Source organism: Geospiza fortis, unplaced genomic scaffold, assembly GCF_000277835.1.
Source record: "Geospiza fortis unplaced genomic scaffold, GeoFor_1.0 scaffold279, whole genome shotgun sequence".
In the NCBI taxonomy this organism is placed as follows: Eukaryota; Metazoa; Chordata; class Aves; order Passeriformes; family Thraupidae; genus Geospiza; species Geospiza fortis.
The window spans coordinates 1,061,222-1,075,748 of record NW_005054352.1 but is presented as its reverse complement, the minus strand read 5'-3'; the positions used below and the strand labels follow the sequence as shown (position 1 = coordinate 1,075,748).

The following is a 14,527-nucleotide window of genomic DNA, read 5'->3' as shown; positions in this document are numbered from 1 at the left end:
AAAATATAAATGCAGAGAAACACCAACTTCCTTCATTCTCTAGACTGGCCTGAGAGCTAATAGTTACAAATCCAGTGTCTAGTAAAGATTAGTAGATAGAAATGGAAAATACTAACATTTTCCTTGTATTTAAACTATTAAGCGCTGTTTTTCATGTAGTAAGCTCTCAGTTAAAACTGTCTTAAATATACAGAGTCATTGGTTAGCAAACTCATGAAATTTTCAATTACATTGTGAATTTCTTATCAAATGCTTGTATGTGGCTACAGCTGTACATATATCATCTACCTAGAGTTGTCGAATTTTTGCTACCTAATCAGGCTAGTTCACAATAGGCCAACACACCACAACACAGGTAACTGTACAAAGATTTTCTTTCAGCTGTTCACAACAGCTAGTACAGTAGTTCAGTCCTCCCTTGTCAAACACTCTCTTTTCACTCTTGACTTAAAACCACCTTCCTTTATCTGACAGCTACTGCCAAACTGTCTTTACTTCTCCAAACCAGCTCACTAGCTAAGCAGTTACTCTTCTAAAATCCTCTTTCAAAAATCTTGTTTTAAACTTTTAAAATCTTTGCATGGCAAAGGAAAAGAGATCAGGAGAATGATGTATTTCAAAGATTGAGGATGAATGACAAAATTACTTAGAACCATAGAAATTGCACCTCTGTAATTAAAATTATTACATTTACACACAACATGGAACTATTTTTAGGAATTATTCTTCAGAGATAAAAATTACATATAAAAGTTAATATATAGTGTATTTAAACAAAAAACCAGGTCACAGACAGAAAAGCCTGTGGGCCCAGACAATAACTTTCAAAATCCTTCAAAAGTTAGAATTGAGCACAGCATTCCAGACATGGAATGTTTTCTCACATTGCTATATCATTCATCAGTTTTCATTAAATATTCTCAGATGGTGTGTAATTTCACTTGAATTCCCAACACAGGATATGAATATTGAATAAATTTTAGGTGTCATATGTTGAAACTTTACACTTTCCAAAAACATTTGCACTGAAGAAGGTCTGTTCAGACACAGCCATGAAAGTGAAGAAGAGAAAAGCAAACATGTACTTACACTACATTTTGAGAATTCAGCCTTTTTTCTTACCTGAGTACCCAAACAAGCAGCCATCATATGAGTGAGAAGTTTAGCTGCAAACATGGCACACCTGGTGCAGAAAAGGTGGGAGATGATAGCCAAAGTGAAACCTACACAGAAATGATAATGAAAAAAGTTTCAAAAAATAAGGCATATTTAAGTTTAGACTAATAAACTGTGCTATATTATCTAGCATATGTTTCTCAAAGGCGCAGATTACCTAAAAAACCCCAACCAAACCTTGCAGGGAGAGTATGATCATTTTGGTTCACACTGGGATTACTCATGAGTTTATTTCAAGTACAAAAATATATTTAATGTTCCCATACGCTTGGGAGCTAAAATAATTTCATAATGTAAACAAGCAATTCTTGAAAAGCGTTTCTTTGGTGTCCCGTTCTGCATGATATGCGTGATTATAATAATAGTTATATTCAAAGCAAAGGTAGCTGTTCAGTGTTCATATTACTCCTTCCAAAAAATGTTTTTAGAAACAGTTACATAAAAAATGCCTCTGTTTGGTAGCATTATTATAACAGTTATAACCTTCTAAATGCCAGTCTCCCGTTTCATCTGTGTTGAGCATAGAAATTTGTTATAGCAGTAGTCAGGAGAAATAACACCACTTTTTGTTTCACTAATTAATTGTAAACATGAACACAACCAAGGCCCCTTTCCTACCAGTAAGTAGTTCCTGGGAAAAGGATTCTAGGAAAGTTAAGCCACCAGGAAAAGCACTGCAAAATCTCAGAATTAATTGGAGTTAATTGTGCACTTTGACTCTTCAGTCAGGGCAGGAATTTGGGTAATTAAGGCAGATCTTTTAGGTTGGTCTTGAGATTGACCATTTGTTCAGCTACCAGTATTTGTAAGAGATAAGTAAAATAATTGCTAAAATATTATATCTAAGTATCTCAAAATAACTTAGTGATATTTACATGACCATCTACATGGTCTCTCTCTTTTTTTTAATATTCTTCTTTTTTTTAATATTCTACTTGATTCTTCTTCTTTTTTTTTAATATTCTATTCACACCCAAATGGAAATGTCAAGATATATGAAAAACATCCTTATCACTCCTGAACAATTTGTTACTTAAAACATTCATTTAAATCTAGTAATCTGTATCATCACACAAGTAAACATATTCAAATGGCCAAAAAACTGAAAGGCATTGGAAAGCATTTGCCTCAAGTTCAAAATAAATCCTTAACCAAGCTAAACTACTTTTATTTTTAAAACACATTTTTATGACATATACTGTAAGTGACTAGTTCTGAACAATGATCTGCATCTTTATTGATTCGAATTAAGCAAAATGTTTTCTAAGCTTTTGCATATTTTTTTCTTCAGTTTCTATAGCATTTTGTATTTTACACATTCTGTTTCATCAACTTACTTGTTTTTTCTCTGTATTCCAGCAATTGTATTTTAAAATCTGCTTATTTTTATGTGCTAAAATCTCCCTTTTTTATTGTTAAATATAACCATCAATTTGTGTGGAGCAGCTAAAAAATGGAGAGGTCTTTCCTCTTTCTTTGTCTTCATTTTCTTTGGCTGACATTTTAAAAACATTAAGGAGCCTAGATTTAATCTGTTAGGGCAGTTTGCTTGGAAGGGATAAATAGGTGATTTAGCTGCTTGCACAATTTTTTTACTCATATAGTGATGATCTAATATAGAAGTCATAAACCTCACAAGAAGTGCACCCAGACCCCCATTTAAGGGGGTTAAATTAGTCGAGAATTCCATTCAGCATATTTCCTTAATAAGCCCATTGCTTTTAGTGCCCATAAATGCAAGAGTTCATTTCCAACCTAAATAATTCTGTGGTTCTGAGAAAATTTACTTTTTTTGTGATTGCTGCAACATAATAGTAACCCAGCTGCAATCTGAAAGGCTCCTTCAGAAGTCAAGTTGATTTCTGAACTTAGATCCCCTGCTTCCTTGCCTCGAATTTTGTGATTTATGCTGTTGAAGCTGCTAATGAAGTGTCATGTTACTTATAGGTTAACCCCTTAGGGTTTTTTTCCCCAAGATCTTGGGCAGCAGTAAGGCAGCAGAGTTTAATGGAATCTACCTCCCCTGAGTTATCATTTCTGAGTGTAAATTCCAGCTAAAATTGTCAAAGAAATTTGACAGAGGATTACAGTACTCCTGCTAGAAACACAGATGAATTTAGGATTTTTAAGTTTCTTCCCCAAATGAATGACATATTATCTCTTTTCAATAAATCATCCCAAGGAAACAGCCAATCAGGCAAGCAAGGAATTTGCCAGGACCACATGTAGGAGATTTAAATTGCTCTAAGGAGAATGTTGAGCCAGACTGGGCAAACAGGGGCACGGCACAGCAGTGAGAGCATTGTACAGCAGTTTGCACAGGAGGGATACAGTTGCTCTCCTCGCTCCTAGTGGTGTGTTGTGTTAGAGGGGTGTCTTTTGGTTGGGTTTTTTTGGGTTTTTTTTTCTACTGACTTGACTAGATCCAGTAACGGTTTACAAATGGTCAAAAGCCTGCTGCTGCTGCCAGCAAAACTGCTAAGCCCAAAGAGAACCCACCAAGAAGGACACAGCTGTCCAGATCCCTGGCTGCAGGGAGCCTGGGGCAGTACCAGAGGCAAGTGCAAAAGGCACCTGTGCGTGGTGTGAGCTGGTGAATGATCTGCTCTGTCGGGTAGCAGAGCTTAAGCAAGAGGTAGAAAGGCTAAGGAGTATTAGGGAGAGCAAAAAGAGAAATCGACTGGTAGAGTTACAGCCTTGCAACCTGAGAGAAGCTTGGCAGGAGCCAGAGGAGCCCCGTCCCTCTTACCATAAGGCAGAAGGAGGAGACCTAGCAGGCTGGGGGAATGGAAATGGGTATCTACTCAGAGAGGTAGTAAAATTCCCTCCTGACCCCCATCATTTTCCCAGGTGCCCTTATAGAATAGGTACAAGGCCCTGGGTCCAGAGACTCAGGCAGATGATGGTAAACAAAAAAATCTGGAGAGTCTCCCAGGTGTACTTTGTCTGTCAGACGGACCACAACCTCAGGAAATTAAGAATAGAAGAAGGGTAGTTGTGGAAAGTTCACCACCTGAGGGGAACTGAGGGCCCTGTATGTCACCCAGATCCATTCTATAGGGAAGTCTGCTGCTTTCCTGGGGCCCAGGTATGGGATATCAGCAGGAGATTCCCTGAACTAGTTCATCCCTCTGATTATTACCCACTGCTGCTCAGCCAGGTTGGCAGTGATGAGGCCGACAAGAAGGGTACCAGGTCATTTCAAAGGACATCAGGGCTCTGGATTGATTGGTTGGTGGGGCAGGAGCACAGGTATGGTTCTGCTCAGTTCCTTCAGGAGCAGGGATGAATGATAAAAGGAATAGGAAAACCCCCACTATCACTGAATGGCTGCCTAAGGGCTGGTGCCATCAGAGGAATTTTGGTTTTTCTACCATGGGGAATTTTTACAGCACCAGGCCTGCTTGAGTCAGATGGGCTCCATCTGTTCAACAAGGGCAAAAGTATTCTAGCCCATGAGTTGGCAGGGCTGATTGAGAACGCTTTAAACTAGGTTTGAAGGAGGAAGGGGATGAAACCAGGCACTCCAGAGGTGAGTCCAAGGGTGGTGAAATCAGCAGCACAGCTGAAGTGCATGTACACTGATGCACATGCAATGTGGGTTACAAACAAGGGGCTGGAAGCCGTGGCACAGCAGGAAAGTGATGACAGAGTCACTATCACAGAAATGTGGTGGGATGACTTGCAGGACTGGAGCACTGCAGTGGATGGCTACAAGCTCTTCACAAGAGACAGGAGAGGGGGAAGAGGTGGAGGGGCAGCTGTGTACACTAGGGAGCCTCTGGACACCACGGAACTTGAGATTAATGACAATAAGATCAAGTGCCATGGGTAAGAATCAGAGAAAGGCCAACAAGGCTGACATCCTGGTGGGAGTCTCCTACAGACCACCCAACCAGCATGAAGAGATGGATGAATTATTGTATAAGCAGCTGGAGGATGTTTCAAGATTGCCAGCCCTTGTTCTTGTAGGACATTTAACCTGCCAGGTATCTGTTGGGAACTCAACACAGTGGAAAAGAGGCAGTCTAGAGGTTCTTGGAGTGTACAGAGGAGAGCTTCTTGTCACAGATGGTGAGTGAGCCTGACAGGGGTGGGGCTCTGCTAGACCTGATGTTTGCAAGCAGAGAGGAGCTGATGGGAGATGTGGGGGTCAGAGGCCATCTGGGGCACAGTGATCATGAAATAATAGAGTTCTTAATATTCAGTGAAACAAGGATATTGAAACTTCAATAAAACTTCTACACTAGACTTCCAGAGGGTGGAATTCAAGATGCTGTTTTGGAGAGAACCTTGGGAAACAGCCCTCAAAAGCAAAGGGATCCAGGAAAGTGGACATACTTCATGAAAAAAATCTTGAAGGCACAGAAGCAGGCTGCCCCTATGTGCCAAAATATGAGCCAGGAGGGATGAAAATGGGCCGCTCAGGGAGGTGGTGGAATCACCACCCTTGGATGTGTTTAAGAAAAGACTGGATGTGGCACCCAGTGCCATCATCTAGTTGGCAAGGTGTTGTTAGGTCATAGGTTGAACTCGATGGCCTCAAAAATCTTTTCCAACTTAGCTGGTTCTGTGATATTTCTATGCCTGACATTTTTTCCAGTGGCAAAATTTGTCATTGTGCAAATACCAGACAATAACATGAAGTTAGTAAACATTCATTCAATAATATTCCACTAAATAAAAAGATTGTCATGAGCTACCAAAAATGTAAATAATCAATCAACCGGTTTTACTGGTCATCAGTTGTTATTAATGAGCAAACTGTCTTAAATGAACTGACCTGAAATACAGATAAATCCAGAAGAAAAAAAAGCCTCGTTGTATGAAGACAAGTTATCTGTTTGGGCATAAACTGCATAAATGGACATATGAGAACAGGAGCATTCCACATAATCTGATGTGTCATCAACCACTTTGCAGAACCCGCTATCGGACAGCCAGCTGCAAAACAAGTTTCACAAAGTTGGAAATAGACTTGCGTAATTCACATTTTAAGCAGGCTTAAAAATTTTTGTCGTATTCCTGGAATACCAACTTCCCTAAACTATTGCAGCGGTGTTTTCTGTAATCTATCATGTGCAGTGCTCAAACTAGCACATTTACATGAGATTAAAATGTTGTTTTTCATGTTCTTTTTTTAATTTTGTAAATGTATTGAAATTAACTTTTTTTCACTAGGGAATTTTTGTGGCCATGTTTTTCAAATTTCTACTAGATTTCTAGGTCTGTCTGACTTTTCAAATTGTTACTTTATTTGCTCAACACCTCATCCTGTTATGGAGAACATTTTATTCTGCTGTTTTTTGGTTTGAAATTAAAATTCAGGGTTTTTTGTCCTTTGGGTTTTGTTGAGGTTTTTTTCAGTATTGCTGAAGTGGTTTGGAAAAAGGATAAGGCATACCACAGGTGATATCCTAAGCCATTTCTACTGGAATTTGTGCATAGATAAAAGGAGAGCATACAGGTAGATTGTGGTGCATTTCCTCCTGAAAACAAATAGTTTGTATCAATAGCAGGCTCATATCATCCAGTTGGTCTAATGAAATTGAATCTAAATCAACTAGACTTCGGCGGGATACAGAACATTATTATCTCCAAGTTGTTAACACATTCATTGATGCAATTCTAGATTTATGGCCTGTCACTGTAACCTAATGCATCATTATACAATCTAAATAGTATTTTGAATGAAAAAAGGGTGGAAGTCTGAGAAATATCTGAGATAGAATAACTACTAATTTTATTATAAAAAATGTTTTATGTACTGGTAAAATGGCCAGAAAAATTAAAAAGACATGAAATGGATCAATTTTATATTTGCAAGTTATTTAATTGGCGTTATCACATTTTACACAAATACATAGATTCATGGTAGAAAATGTAAAACTAAACACAATAATAAGATAACCTTTCAGCAGCTTGATTCCAGAGGAGACATAGAGACTTCTGTGGAACAATCCGACTTCCTTCAGCATAAATACGATAGATGACTTCACTATTATCTTTCAAAGGTTGTGAACTCTGACCCTTCAAGCTCATTGAAAAAACCTGAAACAATATGTACAATGTAAAGATATATTTAAAATTAAGATTCAACACAGCGCTCATTTTAATCAGAGACAACCATGAAACACTTATTATGTTTTGAGCAATATCTAGATTAAAACTAATTCTTGCAAAAAAAAATTGCATTATCTTCAAACCTTGTTCTTCAGGGTAAGTTCTTTATCTCTAGTTAGGAACCACTGCTGACTGCTGTATTCTGTGAACTGTACAGATTCACAGTTCTCTTCTTGGGGAGATGTTAATACTACAGAGACCTCTAGAAGATGTTCAGGGACTTGAATAGAATCTCCATCTTTTCCATTAAATCTATGTCCATTGATTTGCTGAGGAAACCAGTTGTGAGCCATTATTGCAATATATGGGCAGCTGTCAAGGATATTTTTGCCTCTGTGGAAATGGAAAAGCAATAAGGCTGGTAAGTGGGACCAAGCTTCACTATTCATCACATAACGACTCTAAAATGTATTCGTAATTCGTTAGTACTTTATTAATTCATAATTTTTAGACTTGTGATATTTAATTGGCACACTGTTTCAGTTTCTGTCAGAAAAAAAAAAGGGCTGAATTTTTTACATATATCAGCGTCTTCATTTCTTCTCTGGGATTTGCTCCTTATGACCTGCAACTAAAACCTTTTCATAGTGAATTAGCTTATCAAAACACTCATTGTTACAACTTGGTGTACAACTGAGTCTAAAAAACAGGGGAAGCATTAAAACGGATGATGTTGCATTATTTTTTTTTCCCAACAGATGATGCAAAACGCATGGAATAAAGAATTTAACTTTTAAGTTCTAAACACTGAACACACATTCCACTACCAGCTATTTAATAGATCCCCAATGGGGAAACAAAGTGTTTAAAACCATCTGTCTCATAAAAAAGAATAATCGCTTTCTCAGTCACCTATTTCTCCCGCCCATTAGCTTGATGAGGCTATTATGCTCTTGGAGACAAAACTAGCAATTTAAAACTATGAGTAGCTTTAAACATTTTAATACACTGTTCAAGTGAGCAAAACCAAGAACATACAAATTACAAGATGCCAGTAGAAAGTTTGGGTTGCTAACTTTCATCTAAGGCTTAGAACACAGCTCTGCTTCATACAATCACATATTATTTTATTAGCAAGAATAATGCATACTTTTCCAGGCAATATTTGAGCTAGAGGTGCATCAATACATACCAGATCTCCTGACTCATATTCCCACATCTACCCCATACCAAAGTAACAGTTATGTGTTACACCCAATCCTAAAAAGCACTATATATACTGGCAATGTGACACAGTGCTTTGTAAGATCGTGACACTGTAACAACACATTCATATATGGGTAACATACTAGATAGCAGATAAGTCCCTCTTCTGAAAATATAATTTAGATTTTCTATATTGGTAAATTGTCATGTATTTACAAAACATGCTATGAATTCAAGCTTACTAACCTTTCTCCTGGTGATCCACACTTTATCCCAGTCAACAGAGAAAAAGCAAACTTCTCAGTCACCTCAGCAAGCAGGCTATATCCTTGTGTGTCCTTGCGTTTTGGGCTAGCCAGAGCACAGAGTATCTCATAGAATAGACTTCTACTTTCATCAGTGAGTAACAGTTCTTCACCTACACCTGCAACCTAATGAGAGGAGAAGAAATCAAACAACATTTTACACAAAGGAATCTCCTTGTAACATTTCCTCATGTTCAATAGTTTAGTGATACCCTCTCTGTGATTCCAATATTCAAACTGAAAGTTCAGAATATTTGTCCCAAACTCATATAGGAGTTTCCAAGGCATAAGACACAGTCTGTCAAAACTACATAAAGATATGCTTACTGGGGGATTTGATTATTAAAGAAAGGATGTGGCATTTTTCATTCTTCCACAAACCAAAGATTGTTGAGCCCTAGAAGTTTTTAAATTATTTTCTCCATTTTCTGTGTGGCAACAATCAAAAATGAATGAGTTTGTTATAATGCGTTGTATCTAGATATTTAGAAATTTTCCAGCTTCTATGCATCATTCCAAGAGTCCAGAAGAGACAGAATGCCATAAAACTAATTCATAATTTTCATAGAAATTAGAGCAATGCTTAAGCACTCAGCTATCCTGAGAACCCAATTCCCTAAGCTACTGGAGGAAAAAAGACTGATGCTTGGTTTGACTACAGTAGACTCCAGCTGGCCCAGGTACGATTTGCTTGTGTGTTGACTGCAGTCTGCTGTAAAGATAGGAGCAGGGATTGTGCCAGGCCTAAAAGCAACAAAGGTGTGACCCAAGAGTCAAGAAAACATAATAAGCTCTATGAAACTGCAGTACCAAAAGGAAAATTGCACAGTAGAAAATCTAGAGCTACAAGTATGTATGCAAAATTAATACTAGTTGCTCATTTCAACATATTTGATTTCTGATTTCTTGCCACCTCCTAACTAGTAGCAGACAAACCCCTTCCTTGATTGTGGGACTTCACAATTTCCACTTTTGCAGCCTGTGCTTCTGAGTCACTGCTGTGGATGTGATCTGCATATATATATATATGTATATGTATATGTATATATATATATATGTATATGTGTATATATATATGTATATGTGTATATATATGTGTGTGTGTGTGTGCCTTGTTGTGTTATTATACTCTAATTAATGTCATTAGTCATTTAAGAACAAACAGGAAGTGTTTACCTTATCTATTATATGCACCACAGCAGTAAGTTGCTCTTCTGTAGTTTCTGTAGCCACTTTGACATTCAGATTCTGAAGGATTCTGTGTAAAATGGTGTCATCAAGAGGCTGATGCAGTTGATCAATCAGTCCCCAAACTGGCAAGGAGTCCAAATCCGAGACAATGGTGATGTTAGAAATACCATACACATCATCTATCCTGGCACCGCCTGTGGGATTAGAAAGTACAACCTGGAAACGTTTAGGAAATGGGTTTAAAGATCCTGTCTTTGGAGTCAGGGTCACATCCAGGAATGCATTTCTCTGTCCATATTCAAAAGTCAATAAACCTTCAGACCTGGCAAAATCTTGTCCTGCCACAGCTGGAGATATGAAGGTCCGTCCAATAGGTTCAGGTTTTTGTAGTTCCTTAAAACAAACCAAAAGAGTTTTAGGCAACATTATGATAGATGTAATTGTTCAAAACCACCTGCTGTAGAACATACTTTAAGTGGGTAAAAACAAAATGTGTAAAAAATAAGTCCTCCTTCAAAAAGTAGCTATGAGTGATGAAAACATTACATTTAAAATAATTATCTCCCTGAATTAGTAATCAATCAAACCTAGGAAAAGAATTATATATTGTCAATAGTAAAAAGGGTCTCTTTCTTTTCCAGAACAAAAACCAGGAAACTCTTCTGTGTGAATAAATGCTACAGAAATGTTAGCACATGTGTGAATTCCAGAATGGTTGATGTATGATTATGACTGCAGCACAAAATCCCTCACTTTAGGGTAGAGAAAAGCACTACAAATACATAGAAAACTAAATAAAAGTAAAGCAAAAGTTTTGGATATCTGTGTCCAAATTAATATCAATTCATGGTATTTTCAGTCCCAGAATACATACTTAAAGATGAATAATCCATTTAATGCAAAGCAAAGCAAATGCTATATAATACACATATTCAGTAATGCTACATGGCCTTATTTCCTTGTGAAGCAACACTGGTTTTACCTTCCATGAGATTTGCAGTTACTGTTTCATTCTTCAAAGTCTTATTCTTTTTGTCACTTGCCATAGCCTTGACATTACATCTGGTTATATAATAAACTTTCTTTAAGAGGAAACTAACATCCTGAGCTATTATTCAACTGTATTATTTCTTCCAAAGTATATATTAATTTAATAAGGGCACCTTGTATATTTACTCCTAAGTAAAGGTCTCCTACTGAATAAAATGAGGATTTTTATTAGTGAAATACTAGACCCCTTTTGAAAATATTTAGCTTTTATTAGTAGAGCTTATTTATGGAATAAATCAGACATTTTCTGAGCTCATTAGAGAACCTGGTAAGTCAATGCAGCCTGTAACTGTTCAAAATTGCACTAGAAATTATCACATCACCTGTGGAAATTCCAGGGGAGAAGTTTCCTTTTGTTTATCCCTTCCCACTAGGAAATGGAAATAAGCAGAAATAAAAGCACTAGTAACAAGAACAATGTCTAAGAAACCTTTGTAGGTTGAGATAAACATAAGTTTATTGCCTTCCTGTCTGCTGTGGCCTCTTATTTTAAAGCACATAATAATACCAATGCTTTAGTATTTGGCCATGCACCCTCAAAACCTAAAAAATGTCTAAAGAAGGTTGGTTATAAAAATTACAAATGGATAAGAGATTGCCCACTATATTTTAGCTTAAATATACACTGGACAGTAGTAATTTCTTTTCCATTTAACAGCTAAATTATCGTGAATTCTTAGGTTGAATAAATGTGAAATTTGTTACCATACAATCTCATTGAAACTCTGGCCAATTACTATATAATAAATGGATGGAAATACAATGTAAACCTATATAGTTAAAACAGATATGCATTGAATATAACAACAGAATGCTGAACCTTTTATTATAAAGGGTAAGTTTATAATAACTCACCCCCAAAACAATTATTTTAGGCATAAATTCAAAGCTGATCAGGCTAACTACTACTAATGATGGTAAACTTGAAAGAGTATCTCTTGTAACCTGTGCCCTGATGCTGGATTCACACATACTAAGGAAGTGGCAGGAATCATGTTTTTGCAATCTGCTAAAGGAGAAACTTCATCAGCTGCAATAATAGTGAGTGAGGTGTGCATTTAAGAGAAAAACATGTCAACAGCTAGAAGAGTCTTGTGCTTCAGATGTAAACATCTCAAAAATTGTTGGATTATGGGTTTTTTTTACATAAAGGGCATAATCCAACAAAAAAATAATGGGAATGATAAAATTTACTTTACCTCATGCTATTTTTGACAAGAAGAACATTTTTTTTGTTTAGTACTCCAAGAATATTGAATAAAATTTGAATAATTCCTCTCTCTTTTCCTATATATGTGCTGGTACTAATAATAAATTTGTTCCCTAACAGATCAAGTGTCCTTCTATCTGGATGTTGTAAATATAACTATAAGGATAAAAACTTAATTTCAGATGAAAAAGCCTCAAAAATTGAAGGCTCACAAGAGCCTTAGAACAAAGAAAAAAATATATTAGGTGCCTGGCTGACCATAATCTTTGAGGCCACTGAAAGATATTGCTAAAAAAAATATTCTTGACAATGCAATAAGAAAAAGTTCTTTTAATAATGGAAAAACAAAGAATCTAGTCTCAGCAAATGTTTGACCGTTTCCTGAAAAAAATGCTAATCACAGTGATATATACTTTAAAAAATGATCAAATATTTAATTTATTATTATTTAATTAATTTCAATTATAAAAAGAATAATAAAATCCATGATTTTATGAATGGTTTGGGTTGAAAAGGATCTTAAAGATCATCTGGTTCCAAAGCCCCTGCAGTGGACAGGGACAACTGTCACCAGACCAGGTTGCTCAGAGCTCCACTGAACCTGACCTTGAACACCTACAGAGATGTGGCATCCACAGCTTCTCTTGCCAGCGCCTCACCACCCTCACAGTAAAGAATTTCTTCCTGATATTTAATCTAAACCTACTGACTCTCAGTTTTAAGCCATTCCCTCTTGTCACTACATGCCCTTGCCAAAAGTCCCGCTCCAACTTTCAGATAGGCTTCCTTTAGGACACTAGAAGGCTGCAATTGGGTCAGCACAAAGCTGCCTCTTCTCCCGGCTGAACAATCCCAATTCTCTCAGCATTCCTCAGAGCAGAGGTGCTCCATCCCTCTGATGAACTGAGTGGCCTCCTCTGGTCTTGCTCCAACAGCTCCATGTCCTTCCTGTGCTGAGGACCCCAGAGCTGGAGGCAGCTCTGCAGGTGGGGTCTCACCAGAGCAGGGCAGAGGGGCAGAATCTCCTCCCTCCAAAGCTGCCCACAGGGCTTTGGATGCAGCCCAGGACGCATTTGGCTTTCTGGGCTGCAAGTGCCCATGGCTGGCTCATGTCCAGCCCCTCACCAGCCCCCCCATGTCCTTCAGGGCAGGGCAGCTCTCAATTTGTTCATCCCCCAGCCTGTACTGGGGGCTGCTCTGGCCCAGGTGCAGCACTTTGCACTTGGTCTTGTTAAAACTCATGAGATTCCAAGGGCCACTTCTTGAGCCTGTCCTGGTGCGTCTGGATGGCATCCCATCCTTCAGGAGCGTCAACCACACCCCTCAGCTTGGTGTCTTCTACAAATTTGCTAAGGGTGCACCCGACCCCATTGTCTATGCCATTAATGAAGGCAGTAAATAACACTGGTCCCAATACAGATCCCTGAGGGACACCACTTGTGTGTGAGACAGTCTGAGGCATTGACTACGGCCCTCTGGATGTGACCATCCAACCACTTTGTTATCCATCAAATAACAGCCCATTCAAATCCAACATAAAATCCATCTCTCTCCAATTTAGAGAGTAGGATCTTGTGAGTTATGTGTCAAAGGCTTTATGAAAGTCCAGACAAATGACATCTGTAACCCTTCCCTTGTACTCCGATGTAGTCATCCCATCAGAGAAGTCCACTAGGTTGGTCAGATTTGCCCTTGGTGAAGCTGTGCTGGCTCTCTCCAAGCTCCTCCCTGTCCTCCACATGCCTTAGCAGAGCTCCTGGGAGGATCTGTTCCATGATCTTCCCAGGCACAAAGGGGAGGCCAACAGGTTGATAGTTCCCAGGGTCTTCCTTTCTACTCTTCCCTTTTTAAAGATGGATATAGTAATACCCCTTTTCCAGTCACCAGGGATTTCACCTGATTGTCAAGACTTTCCAAGTAACAAGGGATACGATATTGGCAACAACATCAACCAATTCCCTCAACCAATTCCAACCAATTCTGGGATGCATCTCTTTGGGTCCCACAGAGCTGTGAACATTCAATTTCCTCATATGGTCACGAACCTGACCCATTTTCCCATACTGTGGGAGGGAATTGCTCCCCCATGCCCCATTCTGCTGTCCACCTATTTCAAAGGTGTAGGAAAAAAGGTTGCCAGAGAAGACTGGCAAAAAAAGTGTTGAGTCCATCAGCCTTTTGTTAGTCTGTTGCTACCAGCTTCCCAGCATTGTTTACCAGGGGCAAACACCTTCTTTGACCTTCTCTTTCTAGTTAACATACCTTTCTGGTTAACAAGCCCTTCCCGTTATTTTTTGTATCCCTTGCCAGGTTCACTTCCAGCTTT

At 38.2% G+C, this 14,527-nt stretch overlaps 1 protein-coding gene across 1 annotated transcript in view; it reads right to left on the bottom strand.

Moving 5' to 3' along the window:
* ADGRV1 (adhesion G protein-coupled receptor V1) overlaps positions 1–14,527 on the bottom strand; it is a 280,024-nt gene that overhangs the window by 141,103 nt on the left and 124,394 nt on the right. The window contains exons 78-83 of the mRNA XM_031058954.1: positions 9,927–10,334; positions 8,692–8,876; positions 7,383–7,632; positions 7,088–7,227; positions 5,960–6,120; positions 1,123–1,223 (exon numbers count right to left, since the gene is read on the bottom strand). Coding sequence (XP_030914814.1) covers positions 1,123–1,223; positions 5,960–6,120; positions 7,088–7,227; positions 7,383–7,632; positions 8,692–8,876; positions 9,927–10,334 — 1,245 coding nt within the window. The remainder of the gene's footprint in view (positions 1–1,122; positions 1,224–5,959; positions 6,121–7,087; positions 7,228–7,382; positions 7,633–8,691; positions 8,877–9,926; positions 10,335–14,527) is intronic.